Source organism: Leucopleurus acutus (assembly GCF_964270905.1).
Source record: "Leucopleurus acutus genome assembly, chromosome: 16".
Taxonomy (NCBI): Eukaryota; Metazoa; Chordata; class Mammalia; order Artiodactyla; family Delphinidae; genus Leucopleurus; species Leucopleurus acutus.
In genome coordinates this window covers 6,185,968-6,212,726 of record NC_139158.1, presented here as the reverse complement: position 1 = coordinate 6,212,726, position 26,759 = coordinate 6,185,968, and the positions used below count along the sequence as shown (strand labels likewise).

At 44.1% G+C, this 26,759-nt stretch overlaps 1 protein-coding gene across 4 annotated transcripts; it reads left to right on the top strand.

The window, feature by feature from the left end:
* Window positions 1–10,399: 10,399 nt before the first annotated feature.
* ZNF789 (zinc finger protein 789) lies at window positions 10,400–21,973 on the top strand. 4 transcript variants are annotated; one of them, XM_082856509.1, is made up of 6 exons: window positions 10,763–11,049; window positions 12,693–12,770; window positions 16,602–16,728; window positions 19,320–19,433; window positions 20,325–20,423; window positions 20,539–20,641. In XM_082856509.1, exons 1-5 carry the CDS (start codon window positions 10,951–10,953, stop codon window positions 20,330–20,332), a joined length of 426 nt encoding a protein of 141 aa, XP_082712635.1. In that variant the 5' UTR covers window positions 10,763–10,950; the 3' UTR covers window positions 20,333–20,423; window positions 20,539–20,641. The 4 variants fall into 4 exon arrangements, with proteins under 4 accessions (XP_082712633.1, XP_082712635.1, XP_082712632.1 ...); XM_082856507.1 differs by lacking the exons at window positions 10,763–11,049; window positions 20,325–20,423 and adding an exon at window positions 10,400–10,524 and having other exon boundaries at window positions 20,539–21,973; XM_082856506.1 differs by lacking the exon at window positions 20,325–20,423 and having other exon boundaries at window positions 20,539–21,973.
* Window positions 21,974–26,759: the final 4,786 nt, after the last annotated feature.

The following is a 26,759-nucleotide window of genomic DNA, read 5'->3' as shown; positions in this document are numbered from 1 at the left end:
TAAGAACGGCAACGCAAATGATGACAGAATATAAATGCTATAAGGTGGCTATCAGGAAAGCTTAAATGGGTTTCAGTGTTTTTAAAAAATAAATACAAGTTTTCATTGTTTTCCCCTGTGCCCCAATGGGTGGTCTTGTACACCGTACTTTGGTGATCACTTTTTAAGAGTATCTAGATGGCAGTGTAGCAGCATAGTTAGGACCCTGGACTTCAGACTTGGGTTTGAGTACTGGATCCACTACACTATGTTGTTAGACACATTATTTAATCTTTCTCAGCTTTTAAAATAGGAATGATAATTGTGTGCTTCATTAGGCTTCCATGAGACTTAAATGAGCTGTGTATGTAATGTACCGAATCTGCCTGGTACACAGCTAACATGAATGGCAGTTACTCCGCATTTACTGTGTCACATCATTGGATTTAGTGACTTGTCTTCATGGATGAGGTGTAAGCAGCATAGCAACACTGTGTTAACCTTTTAATACTGCTATTAAATTTTTCTACCCTGCAGGACAGCAAAAACTGATCTCATAAAACATCTAGGACAAAAAGGAAAGTCCTGCAGACAGACCCTGTTTGGATCAAGTGAGCCAGTTCTTTGAACCTGAACAATGACTGCTGAATCAGGCAATGCTACAGATTTGTTTCCCCAGGCTACCCAGGAGATGGAAGGCGCAGTGATAGTGAAAGCGGAGGAGGAAGAGGAAGAAGATGAGGAAGACCGTTTTCAAACAGAAAGAAATAGCCTAGAGTTATCACCCCAGTTTCTTAGTCGTTCCACAACTATGAATGAGAGAGCCTTAATATCATCATATCTAGTGGCGTATCGAGTGGCAAAAGAGAAAATGGCTCACACAGCTGCTGAAAAAATTATTCTCCCAGCATGTATGGATATGGTACGTACCATCTTTGATGATAAATCAGCTGATAAATTAAGAACTATACCTCTTAGTGATAATACAATATCTCGTTGAATCTGTACTATTGCAAAACATTTAGAAGCAATGCTTATGACACGGCTACAGTCTGGTATAGATTTTGCAATCCAACTTGATGAGAACACTGATATTGCAACTTGTCCCACACTCTTGGTATATGTCAGGTATGTGTGGCAAGATGATTTTATAGAAGATCTGTTGTGTTGTTTAAATTTAAATTCGCATATAACTGGATTAGATTTATTCACTGAATTAGAAAAGTGCATTGTTGGTCAACATAAATTAAGCTGGAAAAATTGTAAAGGAATTTCAAGTGATGGAGCAGCAAATATGACTGGGAAACATAGCAGAGTTATTGAAAAATTGTTAGAAGCCACCCATAACAACTGTCTTTGGAATCATTGTTTTGTTCACCAAGAAGCTTTGGTATCCAAAGAAATTCCACCAAGCCTAATGGAGGTATTGAAACATGCAGTGAAAATTGTTAATTTTATTAAAGGAAGCTCATCGAATAGCCGACTTCTTGAAATACTGTGTTCAGAGATTGGAGTGAACCATACCCACTTATTGTTTCATACAGAAGTTCGTTGGTTGTCTCAAGGAAAAGTATTGAGCAGAGTATACGAACTCAGGAATGAGATTTACATTTTTCTCATTGAAAAGCAATCGCATTTGGCAAATATTTTTGAAGATGACATTTGGGTAACAAAATTGGCGTATTTAAGTGACATTTTTGGCATTTTAAATGAATTAAATTCGAAGCTACAAGGGAAAAACAATGATATATTTCAATATCTTGAACACGTTCAAGGATTCCAAAAGGCATTATTGTTATGGCAGGTAAGACTTAAAAGTAATCGCCCCAGCTACTACATGTTCCCAACGCTGTTGCAACACATTGAAGAGAACGTTATTCATGAAGACTGCTTAAGAGAAATAAAATTAGAGATATTAGTACATCTCACTTCTTTGTCTCAAACCTTCAATCGTTACTTTCCAGAAGAGAAATTTGCATTGTTAAAGGAAGCTCTTTGGATGAAAGATCCATTTGCTTATCAAACCCCAGAATCAATAATTGAGTTACACTTGGTGCCTGAAGAAGAGAATGAATTACTGCAGCTCAGTTCGTCGTTCACACTGAGGAATTATTATAGGACATTAAGTTTATCAGCATTTTGGATTAAGATTAAAGATGAATTTCCACTGCTAAGTAGAAAGAGTATATCGCTATTATTACCATTCACATCTACCTATTTGTGTGAACTAGGATTTTCGATCTTGACACGATTAAAAACAAAGAAAAGAAATCAGCTCAACAGTGCACCTGACATGCGTGTTGCCTTATCTTCATGTGTGCCTGACTGGAACGAACTCATGAACAGACAAGCACACCCATCACATTAAGTACAATCGTTACGAAATTTTGTTTTTGTACGTTCTTAGGCACTTTTTGTATATTGTATTTCAATATTAATAAAATTATGGTTGGGATTTACTAGGTTTCATTTTCTTGTATAGTAAGTATTGTCTCGTGAAACTTGTTTGTTACATGAATATGTGTGTATGTGTATGCAGAGTAATGATGTAAAATATATTTCTATGAATTGCTGTCAATTTGGGAAAATGGTGCTCTTAACACTCTTAGTTTTATACTCAAATCTGTCACCTTGTCCACTGCTGCTGCCTTGCTTCTTCCAGGCAGAGCCCCATTCAGATTCAGTTTCTCACCACTTATGTGCCTATGTGCTCTTCCTTGTCTGTTTTGTTTTGTTTTGTTTGTTTTTTGCCACACCACATAGTTTGGGGGATCTTAGTTCCCCGACCAGGGATCGAACCCAGGCCCCCTGCAGTGGAAGCATGGAGTCTTAACCATGGGACCACCAGTGAATTTCTGTCTGTTCTAATTCCAGGAAGTGACTCTTGATGCTGATCATGGTCTAACACCATCCTCGTCCCTGGGTTTATTTATGCATGGGCACATGTTATAATTCTAGCGAAGGATATATGTAGGGCAGTCTGTCAGGATATCTTTGTGAAGGTTTCCCTTGCTCTCAAGAAAGGACACAAGAGAAGCTAGTGACGATAGTGCTATAGTTTTTGTATCTCTCCAAATCCCTCCTAAAAAACACGCAGAGCATCATATGATCCTGCAATCCCACTCCTGGGCATGTATCTGGAGAAAACTCTAATTAAAAAATATACGTGTACCCCAATGTTCACAGCAGCACTATTTACAATAGCCAAGACATGGAAGCAACCCAGTGTCCATCGACAGATGAATGGATAAAGAAGGTGTGGTAGTTACAGTCACTGGAATGATTACCCATAAAAAAGAATGAAATTATGCCATTTGCAGCAACATGGAGGGACCTAGAGATTATCGTATTAAGTGGAGTAAACCAAAGACAAGTGTCATATGATATCACCTATATGTAGAATCTTAAAAAATGATATAAATGAACTTATTTACAAAACAGAAATAGACTCACAGACACAAAAACAAACTTACCAAAAGGGGATGGTGGTGGGGGCAGGGGAGAGAGAAATCAAAAGTTTCAGATTAACAGATACACACTACTATGTATAAAATAGGTAAACAACAAGGACCTACTGTATCGCACAGGCAACTATACTCAATATCTTGTAGTATCCTACAATAATGGAAAAGAATCTGAAAAAGAATATGTGTAGATAGATGGATGTATAACTAAAAAAAAAAAAAAACAACAGAGCAACTAGGATTGCAAAGCTGAAACCCATGGACATCTACAACAAAACCAGGTGGTGGAACCACCAACAGTTACAAAACTAGCATGGTCTCAAGCCATTCTGTAAAAGGAAGCAGAAGCAACAAGCATCTGACAGATTAAAGAACTGCAAATAGTCAACAGGTATTCCTGCAATATTTCAGTGAGCTATATTGAGAACAGCAGCTGAAACCAGGAGTTTGCCCATTTCAATAGAGAGGAAGTGTTGGGAATTGGTGGTAAAGTCTGGGAGCAGTGTCGACTCTGTGAAATAGAATCCAAATTGACCGAGATGGGGACAAGAGAGACCAAGACTTATCTCTGTGTCCTTGAGGCTTACTTTGCCCAGAATCAAGATCTGTTTGGCTCCTGTTAGTGAAAATTGGCCTTTGGCCAAGTACCAGGTTTGTACAAGCACCATCCTGTGGACCATGGCAGTTTTTGTGGGGTCTTTTCTATCTAAAATCTTGCTTCTTCTTAGTCAAATACCTGCTTTCTTCATGTTTTCCCACTGTAAATTAAGAAGTATGTATAGCTCACCAGCACAGTTTTTCACCAGGGACAATTTGAAATCACAATGGCCACTTTCAGGGAACTTGACGTGAACAAGGTTGTTCATTTGAGAAGTGCCTTAAACAAAAAGGGAAGAAACTCTCACGAGAGTTTTTGTCTGTCTGAAAGAGACCATTTTGCTTAATGTGGGACACATACCATCCTTTGTCATTTCTGTATTTTAGGGTTTAATAGGTGCTGGCATCTTAATTGTATGGCTGTTTATCTAAAGCTGGTTCTGAGGGTTTTTTTCCCCTTTTCCAGCTCATTTTCCCTTTAGGGAAAATTTTAAAGATTAATTGACAAGGGAAAACCAGATTGTCACTTTGTACACTCTAAAAATACTATTCTACATAGTCAAAAATAACTAAAAGAAAGGAAAGGTATTAATATATTTCTTTTGCTTTAAGAAAATTTATATTTTTCTGATTACTAGTGAGAGTGAACTTTTTAAAATAAATTTATATATTTATGGCTGCACTGGGTCTTCGTTGCTGGGCGCGGGCTTTTCTCTAGTTGCAGCGAGGGGGGCTACTCTTTGTTGCAGTGCGCGGGCTCCCCATTTCAGGGGCTTCTCCTGCTGTGGAGCACGGGCTCTAGGCGTGTGGGCTTCAGTAGATGTGGCACGCAAGCTCAGTAGTTGTGGCTCACGGGCTCTAGAGCGCAGGCTCAGTAGTTGTGGTGCACGGGCTTAGTTGCTCTGCGGCATGTGGGATCTTCCCAGACCAGGGCTCTAACCTGTGTCCCCTGCATTGGCAGGCGGATTCTTAACCACTGCGCCACCAGGGAAGCCCTGAGAGTGAACAGTTTTATATGTATATGACCCATTTGCATTTTGTATGAATTATTAGTTCATATCCTTTTTCCATTTTTAATCTTTTTCTTATTAATGTGTATGAGCTCCCTCTTTAGAATAGATCTTAATCTATTGCCTACTAAATATTGTGCAAACATTTTCTTTATTTTAACTGAAGTATAGTTGATTTACAATGTTGTGTTAGTTTCAGGTGTACAGCAAAGTGATTCAGTTTATATATATGTGTGTGTGTGTGTGTGTGTGTGTGTGTGTATACACATATTCGTTTTTCAGATTCTTTTCCCTTATAGGTTATTACAAAATATTGAGTATAGTTCCCTGTGCTATACAGTAGGTTCTTGTTGTTTACCAGTTTTATATATAGTAGTGTGTATATGTTAATCCCCAACTCCTAATTTATTCCTCCCTCCCTTTCCCCTTTGGTAACCATAAGTGTGTTTTCTATGTCTATGTGTTTATTTCTGTTTTGTATATAAGTTCATTTATATCATTTTTAGATTCTGCATATAAGCGTTATCATATGATATTTACCTTTCTCTGGCTTACTTCACTTAGTATGATAATCTCTAGATCCATCCATGTTGCTGCAAATGGCATTATTTCATTCTTTTTTATGGCTGAGTAGTAATCCATTGTCTATATGTACCACATCTTCTTTATCTATTCATCTGTCTATGGACATTTAGATTGGCTGTCTTGGCTGTTGTAAATAGTGCTTGTGCAAACATTTTCTTGATGTCTATTTTAACTTTTTTTATCTGACTTTTCCCATAGAGAAGTCTTACATTTTTATATAGTGAACTATGTCAATCTTTTCCTTTGTGACTTTGGGGTTTTGTGTCATAATAGGAAGGACCAAATGTACTAGTCAGAGGAGGCTAAAGTGCTAACATAGGCCCAACATGTAATGGCCCAAACAAAATAGAAGTTTTCTGTATTCAAATGCAGTCATTCAGGGACCCAGACTGACACTAGCTCTGTCATCTTCAACATATGGTTTTCAAAGTCACTCTGGCCATGGAGAAATGTTCGTGGAAGGTTTTATGGGCTAGAACTGTGAGATGCATACAAACTTCTGCTTACCTTCCTTTGGAGAGAACTTAATCATAGGACCACATTTAACTGCAAGGGAGGCTGAGAAATGTAATAAAGCTGGATACATGAAAGAAGGGAGAATGCGTTAGAGAAATCTAGCATTCTCTGCCACAGTTCTTCCCATCTGTCCCATGCATGAAATAGGTTTACTTCTTCCCCAAGAGAGAACCCAGAGTCCAGTCTAATTCCTACATTCGGCACAAAGTCCAGGATCTCTGAATGATGGACAGTCGTCTCCGGCAGGTCTGGATGGGATTCCTTTGGGTCCAACAAACTATGAACTAAAAAACAGGTTATCTGCTCCCCTTTCCTTACCCCTAGCACATACTCAATTTACAACAGTGGAACAGGGACAGAATAACTGCAATTAAAAACTCCCATTCTTAAAGGATGAGAGGGCTTCCCTGGTGGTGCAAGTTTAGGAGTCCGCCTGCCAGTGCAGGGGACATAGGTTCATACCCTAGCCCGGGAAGATCCCACATGCCGCGGAGCAACCAAGCCCATGCGCCACAGCTACTGAGTTTGCGCTCTAGAGCCCGTGAGCCACAACTTCTGAAGCCCGCGCGCCTAGAGCCCGTGCTCTGCAACAAGAGAAGCCACGACAATGAGAAGCCCCAAACTTCGAGTGCACTCGTATTAAAAGAAACACACATTAAAACTATACTGAAAAAAAAAAAAAACTATACTGGGTTTCCTCTTCTGGCCGTGATGCAGTTTCTAGGACTGGACTGACTTATTGGACTCACTGTAAAAACTATCAAACTAGACAGAATATATGAAAAAATGTTCTCAGACCTTGGACAACAGGCAGGGCAGACCCGTGATCCCTGGGCAAAAGGAAATACATCAGGTGAGGCCTATATGGCCCTGACTTTCTAACTGGAGGCCCCAGTGCAGGGGAGGAGGCACCCAAACAGACCACAGCAGGCTCTCAGATGAGGACACAGAGATTTGAATTCAAGGAGGCAGAGGGAGCTGGGATTTGGGTAGCAGAAGCCTAGAAAGCCAGAAGCTGCACAGAGAAAAAGCTCTAGAAATCTCCATAACGGGTCCTCCTGAGTTTGTTCCTGGCAGAATCAAGCCAGGCAAAGAACAAGTAGGAAGCTGTAAGCTGAGTAATTCCCAGAGCTCACACAGAGCTAGGAGACGTTCATGTCCTGGCCAGTTATAATGGAATCCTCACTGAACACCTGAGGCAGCCAGTAGAGATCCTACAAGGATAATGCCTTAATAAAAGGACTGAACCAGGCCTGGAGTACTTCGAGATTAGCTCAAGCTTTCAAGCCAAGATCACACTCTTCCAGGCGGTGATACACCCATACAAAGCTTCAAAATAAGCCTTGAAAGAATCCAGGTGATATAAAAGTACTTTGAACTGTTGGCCAGGGGGAAATTTTTTATTATGGTAAAATACATGTAAAATGAAATTTATTGGGCTTCCCTGATGGCGCAGTGGTTGAGCGTCCGCCTGCCATTGCAGGAGACACGGGTTCGTGTCCCGGTCCGGGAGGATCCCACATGCCACGGAGCGGCTGGGCCCGTGAGCCATGGCCGCTGAGCCTGCGCGTCCGGAGCCTGTGCTCCGCAACAGGAGAGGCCACAGCAGTGAGAGGCCCGCGTACCACAAAAAAAAAAAAATGAAATTTACCTTTTTAATAATTTTTAAGTGTACAGTTCAGTGGCATTAAGAGCGTTCACATTGTTGTGCAACCACCAACACAGTCCATCTCCAGAACTTTCTTCATCTTCACAAACTGAATCTCTGCACCCATTAAACACCAACTCTCCATTTCTCCCTCCACTCAGTCCCTGGCAACCACCTTTCCACTTTCTGTCTCTATGAGTTTGACTATTCTAGGTACCTCATGTAAGTGGAATCATACAACATTTGTCCTTTTATGTCTGGCCTATTTCATTTAGCATAACATCCTCAAGGTTCATCCACGTTATAGCATTTGTCAGAATTTCCTTCCTATTTAGTGCTGAACAATATTCCATTGTATGTAGACTACCATTTGTTTATCTATTCATCTGTCCAGGTCACTTGTTTTCACCTTTTGGTTATTGTGAATAATGCTATGATGAACATGGGTGTACAAATATCTGTTGGAGTTGCTGCTTTCAATTCTTTGTGGAACTTACCCAGAGGTGGAATTTCTGGACTGTATGGTTCTAATGATTTTTAAAGGGAGACAACAAACTCTAACATGCAATGTAAACTTCATAATGTCTAGCATCCAATCAAAAATTAATAGATATGTAAAGAAGCAGGAAAATGTAATCCAAAACCAGGAAAATAGTCAGTAGAAACAGATTCAGAAAGAACAGAAATTATGGGGTTTGGAGACAAGGACCTTAAAATAATTATTATGGATATGCTGCTCAAGGATTTAAAAGAAAGCATAAACATAATGAACAGAAAAATACAACATAATAAAAAGAAATAAATGGGGCTTCCCTGGTGGCGCAGTGGTTGAGAGTCCGCCTTCCATTGCAGGGGACCCGGATTCATGCCCTGGTCCGGGAAGATCCCACATGCCGCAGAGCGGCTAGGCCCGTGAGCCATGGCTGCTGAGCCTGCGTGTCCGGAGCCTGTGCTCCGCAACGGGAGAGGCCACAGCAGTGAGAGGCCCACGTACACAAAAAAAAAAAAAAGAAAGAAAGAAAGAAATGGAACTTGTAGAGATTTTAAAAAGCACCAATATCTGAAAGGATCAGCAAGCTTAAAGAGTAGCAATAGGAACTATTTCTTATAAGACTTACAATTATTGATCTCCTCTCCATAGTGGTCTTTATCTCATAAACACTGGGAGACTGGAAAATTCCTCTCTTCCTTGTCCAATGTTCTAGTATAGCTCTTTAGCCTTCTATTCCATGTAGCTTCAGATATCAGTAAATATTTTGATAGGGAAACTATCCCTGAGTTTGAGGCCCCCAGGTCTCCAATGTCGTCAACTTAGCACAGCATGATTGTCAAAAGCTCAACTGTCTGAGCATTTTTCTGTCTGAGTTCAGCAGCTTTTTGCCTGGACCAAGCCTTAAGTTTTTTGAATAACATTTAAATGTGTAATATTTAAAATCTAACAGTGCCTGGCACATTCTAGGCACTCAATAAACATTAATCGAATTAATGAATTTCATTGTATTTCCTGATTTTTTGAATTCTCCTATGGAAGTTCAAACTGCTACAACACTGGGTCAATGAATGTCTGTATTCATCTAAAGATGTTTGGAAAACTGAAGGTTTTCACTCTAATACTTGAGGAACATTTACTGTGCCAGGCATTGTTTTAAGCACTTCACATATATTAACTCATTTAATACTCATAACTCTATGAAATTCATAGTACTGGTATCCTCATTTTACATCTATGGAAAATAAGGTACAAAGGAGCTAAGTAATTTGTCCTAGGTCAAACAACTAGTATGATACTGGAGATATATATATGTATATCCCGTGGAAATCCGGACTTAAACGGAGATTTCACACAATACCTCAGAAGGCTTTTTTTTTTTTTAATCTGCAGTCTCTCTTACTTCTTTACTAAACATATGGAATCATATAAAAGATTAATTAGTCCTACTATCATTTACAATTAATTGTCACTAAGTCCTCTGTTGCTTTAAATAACAGCATTCATGTCACAGAAAAGTAAACAATTCTGAATAACATAATTTCAGATAAGTATCTTTTTTATGTTTTTATCTTAATAACATATATGTGTATTATAATTCATTATACTAACATATTTTTTTTGCCTGGTAGGGCTGTGTCCAGGGTCGGCTCTCTAAAAAGTTGGTCACTCTATATTAGACTACCAGGAGAAGCTTTTAAAAATACCCAACTGCACGAGGTCTCACTCCTAGAGATTTTGCTACAATCGGTGCGAAGGGGAAGGACTTGGTATTAGCATTTTTAAAGCCCCTAGCCTCCAGACCTCCAGGGTAGGCTGGAACGGGCTGGGGCGGGGCCTGGAAGTCACGTGGCCTAGTCAACGCCCTCTGCGGCAGTTGATTGGCTCCGGCCAGGAGCGGAGGTTGCGAGAGACATGAGCGCCCCGCCCCCTTACTCGCACACTCCCCCCACCCCCGCCCCTACCCTTACCCCCTACCAGAGAGTTGCGAAGCCTCCGCCGTTCCTAGAAGGTACTCGGTTGGGGACGCTCTGCTCGGCGTGCGCCAGTGATCCGGCTGACAGGCACAGGGACCTTTCGCGTCGCGCCCACAGGTGCGGTTTAGCTGAGCGGCTCGGACCTGATTCCGGGTCCAGCCCAGCACCTCGAGAGGGGATCCCAGCCCCCATGGCAGCCGCAGGTGCATCCTGAGGACTTCCTGGAGGAGGCGACGCGGCTGGAGTCGGAGGCCGCGAGGTTTGGGGAGAAAGGAGCTAGTGTGATGGGAGGATTGGGTGCCGCGGGGAAGCCTCGGTGGCCCCGCCATAGAAGGTGTGAGGGCTGGAGAGACACCCCCTCCCCTCCCCCGTATCCTCCCCCCCCAACCCACCCCGATCTTCAGGGGTGTTATAGATTATTGTATTGTTATAGATTAACAAATTGGATTATGGGTTCTGACTTCCAAATGCACAATGCTCACAGAAGATAATCTAGTTTAGATAATGAAAGGGTTGAGGTCCCTTCCCCTGATCAGGACCGTCTGGGGGGTGCCTTCTTGCTTAAGAGGCAGGAGCGCTTAGGAGCAGTGTTTTTAGGGAACGTGAACGGTGTGTGAGGGACTTTCTTAAAGATGTACTTACATAAAGCAAGGTTTGCCGGTAGCCAGAGAAGCACAATTAAAAAATGAAGATCCTCCGTATCCCATCATTTGTGTATTCCCTGAGAGAAACAACACTAAATTTACTATATTTAAAAAGAAGCAAAGCGGAGGCCACAGTTTGGGTATGTCCCCTGGCCAACCACCCATAGCTGCGGAACCAAAACTTAAAAGCTGTCCTAGTTTCCCCCAAATGCTGGCTCTGTCCTTAATGGAAACAAGCTTTCTTCATGTCAGGGTGACCTTGCAGCTTCCTAGCCAATCAGCTACAAACAAGTAAACTTGTCCGGTGCTACTCTTCTAAAAGGAATGTCAGTTTCTAGTAACCAGTCCCAATAGAAAACAATGTACTTCCTCATTCATGTGTATGGGAAGAAAATAATTTTCTCTCTACCCTTCTGAGTACTTAGTTGAGACCCCCGCAATAAAAGATGAAAATAAACAAGTTTCTTAACATGTATACCTCATGTAAACATGGGAGATACCCAAGGAAAAATGACTAACCCCTGAGATGGCGTAGAATTCAGGCCTAAATACTATCTTCATAGGGAAAGCGGAGGGAGGTTCTATTCCTGGAAGAGGCTGAAATGGCAGTTAGGTTAAGGATTAAGTGTTGGTTTGCTGACATGGGGCTTAGCATGAGTGAGTCCACATAGCTTTCAGGATCTTAGTTCCCCAACTAGGGTTGGAACCCAGGCCCCGGCGGTGAAAGCCCCGAGTCCTAACCACTGGACTGCCAGGAAGTTCCCCTGTTGCTTCTTTTTTAAACAGCAGTTTTTTAAGTCCCGCAGCTCAGTATTCCAAAGTGGTATATTTTGGGGTGGCTTATTCTGCCACTCCTTCACAGGCTTTATAAACTGAGCGGTAACTGCTGAGAGCCCAAGACTTTCAGTTTTGAAGTCTCCTTGTTCACAGTTTGGGTTTTGCTCCCTAAAATGTTCCTATCAAGTAAAGTCTTCTGAATTTTCTTTTGACCACAATTAGCTCTTTGTATATCATATGTAGCCTAAAATCTCTAACTGCCCTAAAATCATTTTTACACTATCTGAGCTGATTCTGTGTGATGTAGAAATACATGAAGACCACCCAAAAGAGAACAAGCAAAGGCTCTTCATGGCCAAGGGAGTTGGCCACCATCACATGTGTGTGGCAGAGACTCAAAGGCAAGCAGGGGAAGTTTTATAGTGGAAAAGAGGGAAGACTCAAATATGCTGAGTTTGGAGCTGATTGGCTTGGAAAAACTGGAAGCAGGTTAAATAAAAGAAGCGGAACATCCTACGTGATTGGGTACGGGAGCATATTCGGCTTTTCCTGTCGGCCCTAGATGGAGGACAGGGGTACATATCAGAGACAAGCTGGCACTTGTAGACCAAGTCCTGATGTAGGGCTTATTGCTGCATTGCTTGTGGTTTGGGTTCCAGGCGGGTTGCTGCAAGTTGCAGGTCAGAGTTCTGTTTTTTCCTACAGTCTGGTCCCTTGGCATATTGAGTCTCTCAACGAGGTGCTGCTGAATATACTCTAGGGAGGAGGTGAGGGCAGAGCCACAGGTTTCCTTGGATAAAGATTGGAAATTGATTTAGCTTCAGAAATTCCTAACAAGAGTATTCTAGCAGTTGCTTTCATTTTATCACATATTCCAACACCAAACACAGTGAGTTTGTGCTAGCTGAGGTTCGTTGGCCCCATTGGAATTCCCTGTCCTGGGCTGCCTGGTGAGAGAGCTTCAAATCGGGGCTGGCCTTACGTGTGCTCTTTTCCTCTCCTTCAGCTCAGCCTGATGGCCGGGAGGCTGCACCACCTCAGAGGCCAGGCCATGGAAGCCGTGTTCCTGCCAGTCCTGTGGAAGGTGAGCAGGGTTCCTCCTCCCCTACCTTGGTATAGTCTCACCGCCGGGCGATGGCGCTCACGTGGCTTTAACTCCTCTGTTCAGGTCGAGCCATCTTTATCAGCGGGGGGGTTTTTCCTTCTTGGAAGGTAGGATGTAAAGAGCTTGAACTTTGGGGCCAGACGGGTTCAAATCCAGACTCTGTTTTAGATGTGTTACCTGATCTCTCACGGTTTCCTTATCTGAAAAATGGGATAATGATAGCAGCTGTCGCAGAGTTGCGAGGATTCAATGAAACGGGGCACGTGGCGTATCGGCAGGGTATCTAGTGACACGTGGAGCGCTCTAAGTTTTAGCTGTTGTCACCACAGTTGCTCCTTGTTTCTGTCAGTGAGCATTACTGTGTACCTACTGTATGCCAGATAGTACTGCCTTTGTGCTGGGAGAGAAGCTCTCGCCTAAGGCGCTTACAAGCCATTTGGAGAGGGAGCTGTGGAAACAAACTCCCACAACACAGGGTAAATTCTGATCTGTTGGCATCAAAGGGACCCTGGAAGCTTAGTTACTGAACTCGTAACATGATGGAGGGTGATTGTGAGAGACTGAGTAGAAAAGTGAGGAGACACGTGAGGAACCATCGCGACCATTTGGAAAGAACAGTCTTGGACGGGAGGGAGGCAAGAGGGAGTTGGAGGGGCAGCGCTTTGACCCGTTGGCCCAGCGTGTCCGCATTTGCTGAGGGATCACAGAGCTCTGCCTGCCCTTCTGGTGGCATCTCCCGCCTTCCCTGACGGCCAGAGGACCCGCCCGCAGAGACGTGGACTCCCTTCTGTCCCCCGGCCTGTGTGCATCCTGTTCTCCCTGTCCACAGGCAACCCACCTCTGCATATGCTGAGACTCAGCTCAGAACTCCTCCCTGTGAAATCCCTCTGAGGTCCTGCATTAACCCCATGACTCTCCCTTGTGTTCCCACGTGGGCGGAGGGCTGGGCTCAGAAGGACAGCTGCAGAAGAGCCACTGGGTGGGTGTGGGGTGACTGGAGGTGAGCGTGTAGGGTCTTCTTTACAGAAAAGGCCCAGTAAGGGAAGGAGAGAGGGCGGAAGCGAGAGGGAGCAAGGCGCCAGGAGCATCTTTGTAAAGGCAGGAGAGGCGGCAGCATCCTGCGGGCTACGGGCAGGAGTGATAGTCTGGGAAGGAACGCGGCTGTGTTGCTCTGCTTCATGACGCCTCACTTCTGACCGTTCTGACACCAGCCGGGTGCCCGCAATTTAACTCATTCTGACACTGTCACCCTGGAGTTAGCATCGGACCCACAGGGTAAGGGCTCAGTCCCTGCAAGACCGCCGCCTGCCCCGACCTCAGACGCCAATCACAAGTGCGGGCTGTCACCTGTGCTTCTGACCCACCGGCTCTAAATTGGGTTCCCATGACCCACTCCGCGGGTGCCATTGATCTGGTAGAGTGGCTCACGGAACTCTGAAAACGGTTTACTGAGCAGATCCTGGTTCACGTAAAAGGCTACAACTCAGGATCAGCCCGATGGAAGAGAGGCACAGGGCAGGGGTGCAGGGCTTTCCTCTCCAGGCAGACACCCCCCAGCACCTCCGTTTCTGCGCTTTTATGGGGGTTCATTACGTAGGCGTGATGGGTCGAGTCACTGACCTTTGGTGACTGACTGAACCCCAGCGTCTCCCCGCCCCGCAGGTGCTAGGGGTGAAGGTTCTAACCCTCTCATCACATGCTTGTTCCCCTGACATCCAGCCCCATCCTTAGGAGTTTTCTACATTAACATGAACTCAGGTGTGGTTGAGGGATTTGTTATGAGTAACAAGACATTCCTCTCACCTGTATGGCCCTGGAGCTATTTCAGAAACCGAGGACAAAAGCCCAAATATTAAAAGATGCTCCTCTGTTCTTATCCCTTAGGAAAATCCAAGGGTTTTTAGGAACTCTGTGCCAGAAGTAGGGAGGAAGACCAAATATATATTTCTTATTTAAATCACAGTATCACAAGGGGGAAAAGGGCAAACACAGGAGAGTCGTGGTCATTGGATTAAGACCCTGGAGGAGACAGGAGAGAATGGAATCGGTCCGAGGAGGAGGGGTCACCAGGAGGGAGAAGGGGGGTGGTGAGGCCCGATGCAGGGAATGCTTGGGAGCCAGGGAATGCCTGGGAGCCGGTGGGGAGGCGGGAGGAGGTGAGGGCTGTGTGCCCCGGGGGCTGCTTTCTGGGAAGTGACTGGCAGTGCCTCCTGAGAGGAGGGGGTGGGGCGAGCCCTGTCCTCACAGCCCCCGTCGCCCCCCCGTGGACCCCTGGATCGTCACCGTGTTGACTTCTGCCGCTTCCCCACTGGACCTTTCACTCCCTGAAGTGGGGCTGGGGCTCCGTGGGTCGCACAGGCTGTGCACTTAGCAGCTCTGGGGGCCCCGTTGTCACAGCTGCCATGTGAACAGTGTCCCCTAGAGTCGAGCAGTGTGCAGCCCGAGGGGCTGGTCCTGTGGGCCTGGCAGGAGCTGTCACCTCTGTGCGTTTACTGTCACTGGCATGTGGCACACAGGCCGGCGACTTCCTGGTGCTCAGTAAATGCTTCCTGAAGGAGCGGGAGTGATAAAGGGGAAGAAGACCCCTGGTGAGGACCTTGAGGGCGAGAACTGTGGAGCCACACGAAGGGCCCAGCTAGGAAACTCCACGCACACAGATGACTCTGGGGCTTTGAACCGTTGTATCCCAGCGCCTGGGAGCCTCCACGCAGGTGCAGAGAAGGCAGCGGGCCGGTGGGGCAGGTGAGGGCGTCTGCGGGCAGCTCTGGGGACGGAGGATATTCGGGATCGGGGGAGGGGGCTTGAGACCCTAACCCTGGGCCAGGTGTGGGCAGGAGGAAAGAAAGGCCTGTCGTTTGCGAGACTCAGGGTCTGTCTGCAGAGGGGAGCAGCGTGAAGCATCTCGGGTGGGGCTGGTGTTCCTATTGCTGAAGCCCTTCCGCACGAACACCCCCTGAACCACGTCGAGTGTGGGGGGCAGACACCAGGCGTCTTGGCCCCCGGGAGTTGGATACACAGTTGCAGATGGAAACTTCTGCCGTGGGCACGGTGCTCAGCGGTCTGTGTTTGGCCCGTGGAGACACTCTCCACCGTTCCCCACTTTGTCTGCGCCCTGGGAGGCTGGCCTTTATATTCTCCATCCACGGGCTCCCTTGCTCTTGCTTCGGGTTGGCTTCTGGTAGGGGGATAGGGTGGGGACCAGAGGCCTGGAGGGGATCGCTGTTGGGGGTTTATCCCTCAGTCCCTCCCTGCTGGGCTGCCCCCCGCTCCGGTCTTGCTTCTCCAGCAACTTTCTGGATCCCAGTGTCCCCTCCCGTCCTCCCCCTTCACACCTAGTGGGTAGTGGTGCCCACGACAGCCAGCCCCACGAGCTCCAGCCCGCCTGGGTGGTTCCCATTACTCTGTCCGCCCCTGTGTCCCATTAGCCTGTCCATCCCTGTGTCCCATTAGCCTGTCCATCCCTGTGTGAATGGCCTGCACGCTGCCCCATCCTCTGTGACCTCATGGGAATGAGCCATCTCTTTCCTGAGAGATCCGGGCAGAAGAAATACAGGATGTGGAAGGTAGGGTTGCACAGAGCAGGGTCGGCAAACTCACCTGGAGCCGGGAGTAGTTCTGTTGGGTCACAGTCACACCCGTTTGCTCTCCTGTTGTCTGTGCTGTGTCTGTGCTACCAGAGCAGAGCTGAGTGGCTGCAGCAGAGACCAAACGGCCAGAGAAGCCTCAAATATTGACCATCTGTAATAATAAAACTGTAGCTCACAAAGTTATTGTAAGAATTGCAGCTGCAGTTAGTCGCTGTGTTTCCAGGGGTTGCTGTCCTTTGAGGACGTGGCTCTGTACTTCACCAGGGAAGAGTGGGACACACTGGACTGGGCTCAGAAGGACCTCTACAGAGACGTGATGCTGGACAACTACAGAAACGTGCTCTCCTTGGGTAATGAGTCAGCTTAACATTTCACTTTGAGTGTCTGCACATCTCCTCAGTCTCTTATCTGCAATTCCAGAAGCAGAAAAAGCTCTGAAAACCAGACGTTTTTTCATAACTCATTTGGCTGTAAGACCCAACCTGAAGTCATCAGGTGGTTAAATCTGATTTTTATCGTACAGGAAGCTATTTATCATCCTTTTTCTCATTTGGTCTTTATATATATATATATATATATATACATATATATATATGGCATCAGAAATATCAGTGTGTTTAAGGTTTCAGCTCCAACCCCTGTTGGGGGTGGTGCATAAGAGAAAATATACCCACCAAGGCACCTTTCTGAAATCTGGAAAAATTCTGAGTCATGAAACACATCTGGCCTCAAAGTTTTCAAATGAGGGATTGTGGACAATTAATAGTTCCCTTTTGTTTTAGAGTTCAGAGACGATTAGCCCATTCCCCACCCCGACCTGAATCCTCCACACCTGTTAAGACTCCTAGGCGCTGACAAGACTGTGGCCGCCGCAGATTCCAAGTCTAGCATCTTGCTCCCTTGAAGAGTCTTTTTCTTCCTTCTGTCTGAAAATGTTTCCCTCCTTGTTTACAACATCACTGGGTGCCCAGGAAATGATTCTTCACTGACTTCACTTCTGAACCTTCACAGCTTCCATCTTCCCAGGAGCCTGCCTTTGTGTTACTCCGATGCAGAGTCTCCCTAGGGTGGGAGGTACCTGGATGAGTTTTTCTTTCTGGGGAGTGTTGGCTCCCTTGCAGACACTCTTGGCACAGAGTCTTGACCGCCTCTTGTGAGACTGTCCACCCAGCACTGGATGTTTTACTGTTTACTTTTGTTCTAAAAGCATTCCAAGAGCATACTTGAATATATGGAAGATAGAGGAAAGCATAAGCGGAAGGGGAAAACATTCAGGGCTAACACTGTTAATATTTTGGAATATTTCCTTCCTGTTTTTTTTTTCCTGTGCTGTTTTTTAAAAAAAAAGCTAGCTGAGCATAGTCTATGTATAATTCTGTAATCCCTTTAAAACTTAACATTATAGTATCAGCATTTTCCCTGTTATTAAAAACCCTCATAAAGCAGAAAGTTAAAATCATCTGCCTGCCCACTGCCCAGCATTAACCCTGTTAACATTTTGGTTTACTTTTGTGTATGTATGCAGACAGTCCTATTTATGATGGTTCAGCTTAAGATGTTTTCAACTTTACAATGGTGTGAAAGCAATACACATTCAGTGGAAAGCGCACTTCGAATTTTTATCTTTTCGTCGGGTAGCGATATGCAGGACCGTCCTCTCTGGTGACGCTGGGCTCAGAGCCGCAGCTCCCACACAGCTATGTGATCATGTCGTCACAAGGGCAGCCAACCAGTACACTTGAAACCATTCTGTTTCTCACTTTCAGTACAGTATTCAGTAAGTTACAAGAGCTTTTCACCACTTTATAATAAAGTAGGTTTTGTGTTAGATCATCTTGCCCAACTGTGGCGTAATATAAGTGTTCTTTGCGTGTTTAAGGTCGGTGAGGCTAAGCTATGACGTTCGGGAGGTTAGGTGTAATAAATGCATTTCTGACTTAGCATATTTTCAGTTTAGATTGGGTTTACCAGGAAGTTACCCTTTTGTAAGTAGAGGAAGATCTGTACACACACACACGCACAGACACACACGTAGTTTTTAAAAACAAAATTTGGATCATAATTTACATGAGTTTTATATTCTGCTTTAAAATATCTAGGGAGCATTTTCCTATTTTAAGAAACATTCTTTGAAAAATGTTATCAGATGCACTGGGGGGAAAAGAAATATTCTTTTTTTTTTAATATGAAACTTCTTTCAGTTTTTTTTAATGTTTTTTATTTCTTTTTTTCTTTATTTTGGCTGTATTGGGTCTTCGTTGCTGCGTGCAGGCTTTCTTTAGTTGTGGCGAGCAGGGGCTACTCTTGCGGTGCGTGGGCTTCTCATTGCAGTGGCTTCTCTAGTTGTGGACCACAGGCTCTAGGCGCGTGGGCTTCAGTAGTTGTGGCTCGCGGGCTCTAGAGCACAGGCTCGGTAGTTGTGGCTCACGGGCTTAGTTGCTCTGTGGCATGTGGGACCTTCCCGGACCGGGGCTCGAACCCGTGTCCCCTGCATTGGCAGGCAGATTCTTAACCACTGCGCCACCAGGGAAGCCCAGAAGAAATATTCTTTGAATACATGGATTTTCAGTATCTGCCTAATACTTTTGCCTTTGTTGTATTCATGTGCTACACTTTAACCATTCCCCTATTGACATTTAGTTTATTTCCAGTTTGCACTGTTTGTTAGAACTCTGCTGAACATCTCTGGTTCATTAACCTTTGTCCTAATTTTCCTTAGGCTATATTTCTAAGAGTGAAATTACCACATCCCAGAGTGTGAATATTGTTCAGGCTTTCAATAAAGATTGCACCAAGTCCTCTCCTCACCAGCCCTGTTCACTACCGTCCTGATCTCTGCTTGTCACTGTCCCCCCACCGCTTAGACCCCAAGGGGTAAAATGAGCTCTGGGACATCTGCTGCTCACTAACCAGCACATCCCATTTACTTCCCCACGAGTAGGAGTTCAGTTTCCCAAACCTGAGGTGATCTGTCAGCTGGAGCAGTGGGAAGAGCCGTGGATCCTGGATCTACCAAGAGCTGGGACTAGGAAGGCTTCCGGTAGTGCTTGCCCAGGTGGGTGAGGAGAAGACCCGGCCCTGTGGGGGTCACGCAGAGGGAGGGACCCCCTTCACCAGGCCCCTCCTGTGCCGATACCGAGCCAGGTGCCTGGTGTCTCTCCTGCTCATTGTCCCTTCTGCCCCCTGCAGGTGGTGGGTATGGTCATCAGCCCCATTCCCAGGTGAAGAAACTAAGGGACTGCGATGTCTGTCACACAGCTAGTAGGTTGATAGTTGGGATTTGACATCAAGTCTGCAAAGCTCATCCTCTTTCTACTGCAGTTCAAGTGCTTCTCTGAAGCAGCCGGTCTGGTGTTTTCTGACAGCTCTCGTGCCATCCTAGATACTCCTTTTTTCTACCCTCATCACTTACACTTTCTCTATACTTGCTCTTGTTCCCTTGCTCTCATTTTGTTTTCCAAATTCTCTCGGTGTTTACTGATGTTCCTTTTTCCTACGTACTATGTCCTGATTGCTGCTTCTACCCTTTTTCGCATCCCTCCCTCCACGGTTTCACAGCCTCAGCACCGCTGACATTTTAGGCTGTTTAATTCTTCGCGGTGAGGGCTGTGCTGGGCCTCGTAGGATGTTTAGCAGCATCCTTGGCCTCCGCCCACTAGGTTCCAGCAACACCATCCCTGGTTGAAAACCCACTGCTCTAGTCCATTGGTTTTGTACTTATTTCTCTCTGTTTCCTTTTCTATTCTATCTTACACACTTTCTCCATTTTTAAGAAGTTGTTTCTCCCAGAATTACTAAAAACATGCTTATCTAGAAAGTACAAAATGCTACCTCTCTCCTAGTTATGTGACACTGCTGGTACTGAGAGTAAGTTGTTATCCCACTAATGGTGATGGATTTATTCAATTCTCACATTCTCTGACATATACTCTTGTGCGCATTTTAGCTGGTTAGCTGATGTCAAGAGCTCTTTCTGATATGAAAGCTGTGGGTCCTATGGAAGGAAATCAGAATACTGGCCTCTGTAGTATGATGGTTTAACTAGGTGAGCACTTCTTAGCCTCGTTTGAGTCTCGTATCACAAACTTCCTGACTTCTTTCCTTTTTTTTCCTTCTATGGCAGTCAGGTCATTTATATACTTTCTTTTTTTTTTGGCTAGGTCCTGAAGCCAGATTCAAGATGAAAGAGCTAACTCCAAAGCAGAACATTTCTGAAGATTTAGAGTCATGTAAGATGTCACTGGTAAAGCAGAAAATGGCCAGGAAACCCTTAGAAAAGTTACTTGAATGTAACGAATTTGTGGACATTTACCGACTTTCACTCCCTACTATTGGTGATGAATGCTGTAAGGACTTCCTTCAAAACCTTAACCTTATTCAAGATCGGAAAGCTCAGGCAAGGACAAAGCAGGGCAAATATGATGAGTATGGAAGACCCTTCCATCAGAGATCACTGCTTTTGAGGCATAAGCGAATTCTTACAAATGCGAAATCTTACGAATGCAGCGAATGTGGAAGAGCCTTCCAGCGTCAGGCAAATTTTGTTCGACATCAAAGAATTCACAGTTCAGAGGATCCCTTTGAGTGCGACATATGTGGGCAGGCCTTCAAACAGAAGTCTGCTCTGATTGTCCACAAACAGTGTCACTCACAAAAAAAGCCATATAAATGTCATGACTGTGGAAAGTGTTTCCGTCAGATGGCGTATCTTGTTGAACATAGGAGGATCCATACCAAAGAAAAACCCTATAAATGTAGCGAATGTGAAAGAACATTTAGTCAGAATTCAACCCTTATTCGACATCAGTTAATCCACAGTGGAGAGAAACCCCATAAATGCATTGAATGTGGAAAAGCCTTTGGCCGGCATTCAACCCTTATGAGCCATCGACAAATTCACAATAAACAGAACACTCATAAATGCGGTGAATGTGGTGAATCCTTTGGTCGGAATGTAGATCTCATTCAGCATCAAAGAATCCATACCAAGGAGGAATTCTTTGAATGTAGCGAATGTGGGAAAACTTTTAGTTTTAAGGCAAATCTTCATCGACATGAAGTCATTCATACTGGAGAGAGACCCTACAGATGTGACAAATGTGGAAAATCTTTCAGTTGGCGCACAAGCTTTATTAAGCATCAGGGTACTCACAGAGAGCAGATACCTATGTGACAGTAACCAGAAAAGCTACCATTTAAAGACCAGAACTTAACCACTCTTGCAAATATGTGTAACTCAATTGTTTTATGAAAATTAATAAACAGGAACTGAAATGGTTTTTCTGTGGGGACCCTCTCTTCGTAGCTAACCTTCTTGCTACAGTCAAGAATTACTTAATAGAGGACTTCCCTGGCGGTCCAGTGATTAGGACTCTGCACTTCCAACACAGGGGGCATGGGCTCGGTCCCTGGTCAGGGAAGTAAGATCCCACATGCTCTGCAGCACAGCCAAAAAACAAAACAATAAAACTGGATTTAAATTTAAAAAAAAAAAGTTACTTAATAGAAATGTCATAGGTTGTTGTGTCCAGTCTCCCCGGGTCCCCTTTACCTTCATTTCCCCGAGTTAAGTCAAGGCAGATGGAAGGCATAGAAGTTTTACTCTGTGGTCCCCCAGGCTGGAGACCATCTTCTGGATCGTGAACAATTTAAGAATGCCTTTCTTGGTTTCATAATGAAAAATCACCTGAGATTATACAGACGTTTTAAAAATAAGGGCTACCCACTAGTACTACTGAGATATTAAGAATTACCGAAATTTACCCAGAAACTAAAATTAGTGTGCTACTAGGTTCTACTGAGAGTTCAAAGTCAATGTTCAGAGCAGATGCTGTTACTGCCCTGGCCCCCCTGCCCCCGGCCTTGCCCCTGCCGTGTGCTTCATCCGACTTGCACCATCTGTGTCTCCTGGGCTGCGGGCTTTTTCGAAAACCACGAAAGACCACTGCTCTAGGGGCAGCCCTCAACCACGCTTGATGGGATTTTGACGAATACCAGGTCTCCCTCTCCCCTAGGGTGGAACATCTGTGAAGCATGTGTTTCACACTGTTTTCAGAGTCTTTCCATGGGATGACGCACATTCACTCTCCGTGGTAGCTGCTTTATTAGCTGTCTGCCCTTCTCTGTGTCCCTTCTAACTCCCCTACCAGTATTTCAACACCTCTTCTCCTCACGAGTAAACTGCTGCTGTTAGACCCTCTCGTGTTAATCAAATCTCTTGATTTGATTATTTTCTTGCCCTTACCAGTTCCATGATTTCTTACCCAGCACATAAAAACAAAGTTCTATTGGGAATTATAAGAAAGCAAGTGGCACCCCATAAAATAAAGGAAACTTCAGCTTTGCAGCAGGAAAATAATGAGTGTTAGATTATATACTGGGTTCGGTATCAGTACTTGTGTACCAAGCGGCAGGAACTGGCTGGAAGGAAAGGCTGCCAAACTCTATTTCCCCGAACAAAATTAAGAAGTCGAGGCCTCTGACAAGAGGAAATAAGCCAATGAGAGAGAATTCTTGCTCACAAGCACCTCTGGAGTTGGGGACCTGTGAGAGCAGATCCAGGCTTGAGTACACAGTCTGGCTCAGACTACTGAATCTACTTTGTGTAGATGATGTACTTTGTGTAGATGATGCTTCCAGCTTCCCAGAAAGAGAGGGTACAGCTAAGGATCCAGAGGTAACATGGAAATGCCTACCTTCAGCCACATCTGTCCCAAGGAGGAGAAAAGAGCTGCACTCTTCAATATGGCAGCCACTAGCCATATGAGCCTATTTAAATTAAAATTTTAAAAAGTTAAAAAACTTCCTCAAATCAAAAGCCACATTTCAAGATCAGCACAATTATAGAACACTCCCATCAGCCCAGGCTTGTTGGACAGCACTGCTGGAGAAACCCTAAGGACTTCTTATGGAGGAACAAGGGAGCTTGTATTTGGTGCCACTTCCTTCTCTACGACTAAATTAAATGGCCTTCCTTTCCCTTTATAAATGGCCCCTATAAAATGTTTTATTTGCTGAAAATATTTTTTTCAGTAGAATTCCTGGGACACAAAGGAGGGGAGGGGTGGGGCTGGTCTGGAAGACTTGCTGAACTAATTTGCCTTGGGAGAAAGGGGTCCCCAGCTCAAGAGTGCCGGCGTGCAGGGCAGGCTTCCTGCCTTCCGCAGAGGCTAGACGGTCACCAGGCCAGGAGCACAGATCAGCGATGTCATCGTCAGTGTATGGTCATGTTTGTCAATATTTAGCAGTAGGGCAGGAGCTCCAAACTAGCCCTCCAGGGAAGGTAATGGAGAAGAAACGCTCAAGTTTTGGCTTTTCTATTTAGCTAATGGGCTGGACCCACTGTCCTCCACTGGCCACACAGGGGAATCATTAGCTCATACTGCAAAGGTCAGAAGAGTCTAGAATACTCCACTGGACTAGAAAAGGTGCACCTTTTTTTGACAAGACCAGTGAAGCTTTTTACACCATATTTAAATCAAGGTGAAAAATAAATAATACAAATGTTATTTCCTTCTTTAGCTAATAATGCTAAACTATAAATGAAAAAACAGACTGTGTTAAAATTCAAATGACTAAAAATAAGATATAAAAATTGTTCAGTGCTTTCATTTTCTCCTCTTTTTACACACTTGGACTACAGTTCACTAAAATGTCACATAACATGGTCATATGACTAGTATGCAGCTCACACCTTTGACAACACCTGTGTCGGTCTAGATCTTATTCCAAGTTCATACTCAACTGTAGCTTTTATCAAGGTGGTTTCTCTTTCTGCCAACATTTCTTAGCTGGTAGAAATGAGGAGGGGAAGCATAAAGGAAAATACTACATGAAATTCTACATTTTAGAATAAAATAGTAATAGATGACTTCCTGTCAAAATATACATTTTCAGGTAAGTTGTTAGATTTTTTTCAAGTAAATGTATGGTCAGTTATTTGTGTCATTATCATAAATGGATACTTCCCCCACTTCCATTTCCAAGTGCATATTGCCAATATAAATGACTCAGTAGTGATACTGTTATTCTGAAATAATTTCCAAATTGCAAAAATAATAGAGAATCCTTTACACCATCTACCCACATTTACCAAATTTAACATTCTTCCAAGTCTCTCTCGGGAACTAATTTACAGCAGTTTGAATAAACTGGATCTATTTATATACAGAAACATAAATCAATCTTAAAATGGCAAATCAAGTTCCAATATGACAGAATATAATATGTCTGCATAAAATTTTAAATCCTGCAACACTACATACATTGTTTATGGATACAAGATCTTGTGGTATAAAATGGGGAAAAGAAGGACACAATTTCAGTATAGTTATTCCTTCTGATGAGGGAAAGAAATGGGAGTCTTTACAGTACATATTATTTTATTTCTTAAAATGATATGAGGGATTTCCCTGGTGGTGCAGTGGATAAGACTCTGCACTCCCAATGCAGGGGGTACGGGTTCGATACCTAGTCAGGGAACTAGATCCCACATGCATGCCACAACTAAGAGTTCACATGCCACAACTAAGGAGCCCGTGTGCTGCAACTAAGGAGCTGGCAAGCCGCAACTAAGAAGCCCGTGAGCCACAACTAAGGAGCCTGCCTGCCACAACTAAGACCCAGTGCAACCAAATAAATATATATATATTTTTTAAAAAAGATATGAAGCAAATATGTTAAGAATTGATTAATCTGGTGCATATGTGAATGTTCTTTAAAATCAATCTCTATTGTCTATACTTGTCTGTATGTTAGCAATATTTTACAGTAAACTTGTCCATGTTTCTTGTGAAATAATATCATAATTCAAAAGTATCTGAGGATATATGACAGTAAATGATAATGAAAAGAACACCCATGCATCCTCATACTAGGTAAGAAATAGATCATTTTCAGAATCACAAAAGCCTCTTATATTCTGTCCAATCTCCTCTCCCTCCCTCTTCACCAAAGGTTAACAAATATTCTGAGTTTTATGTTAATCATTCCCTTGTATTATGTAGACGTACCACCTATCTATTTATGTCTGGATGATGTATTACTTAGTTCTGCTTTTTCAGAACTTTACATACATGGAGTCATACTCTTTCACTGCACATGTGTTTTGAGAATCATGCATCTTTCTGTGTAGCTGTGGTTCAACCACATTCACTGACAATAAGTATCCCACTGCAGGAATACAGCACAATTTATGAATCTATTCTTTTGTTGATGGGTTTTCAGGATGTTTCCAGTCTGGGGCTTTTATAAAGCAGCATGTCAACATGCCTCTTGGTTCCCTGTGAAAAAACCTAGAAATAAGATATATACAGGTTCAACTTTAAGAAGTATGGCCAGGGACTTCCCTGGCGTTCCAGTGGTTAAGACTCCACGCTTCCAATGCAGGGGGCACAGGTTCGATCTTTGGTTGGGGAACTAAGATCCCACATGCCATGTGGCATGGCTAAAAAAAAAGTATGGCGAACTGTTTTCCCTAATAAATGTAACAACTTACACACTCAACAGCAGATGAGAGTTTCCACTATTCTATATCTTTATCGGTACTTGATACTGACGGATTTTGAAAGATTTGATAATCTTTTGTGAAATCGTATCCAATTGTGGTTTAATGTGCTTTTCTCTTATTACTAATGTAGTTGAGCATCTTTTCATCTTCCTGGGCTGTGCTTCCCATTTTGTTTGTCTTTTCCTGATATAGTGTAGTTGAATTTATCAATTTTCTACAGTTAGTAATTTTTGAGTCTTGTTGTAGATTGCTACCAGTTTATCAAAAATTTGTTTTTCTCCTTCCTGGACACACAGCTAGACTACACTTTGCAGCTTGTCTTGTTAAATGCAGCTAGGTGACCGAGTTCTAACCAATGGACTATAGTGAAGATGACGTGTGCCACTTCTCGGCTTGGCCCATAAAGCCCTGTCACACGTCCGTGTTCTCTTCTCCCAGTTGACTAGGTTAGAAAATCCCCAAGGAGGTCTCGGAAGCCACGTCTGAAGATGCCAGGGCTGCCATCAGATTGACTGCTCAGAGGAGAGCCTTCCCGTCAGTCATGTATATCTGCCTTACACTGTTATAGGAGTAAAAAGTAAACTTATAGGGGCTTCCCTGGTGGTCCAGCGGTAAAGAATCCACCTTCCAACGCAGGGGACGCAGGTTCAAGCCCTGGTTGGGGAACTAAGATCCCACATGCCACGGGGCAACTAAGCCCATGCCACAGCGAAACAGCCCGCGTGCCGCAAACTACAGAGCCCATGCGCCCTGGAGACCTTGCGCCACAGCTAGAGAGAAGCCCGCACTACAATGAAAGATCCCACATGCCTCAACAAAGACCCCACATGCCGCAACTAAGACCCGATGCCGCCCCAAAAATAAAATAGATAA

What these genes read in the sequence shown, in the direction of transcription:
- ZNF789 (XM_082856506.1), top strand. Translation starts at nt 10,951, where the DNA reads ATGAAGATCCTCCGTATCCCATCATTTGTGTATTCCCTGAGAGAAACA. An exon ending in AAGCGGAGGCCACAGTTTGG is followed by an intron (nt 11,050 to 12,692) that starts GTATGTCCCCTG and finishes CCTCTCCTTCAG; the next exon opens with CTCAGCCTGATGGCCGGGAG. An exon ending in TCCTGCCAGTCCTGTGGAAG is followed by an intron (nt 12,771 to 16,601) that starts GTGAGCAGGGTT and finishes CTGTGTTTCCAG; the next exon opens with GGGTTGCTGTCCTTTGAGGA.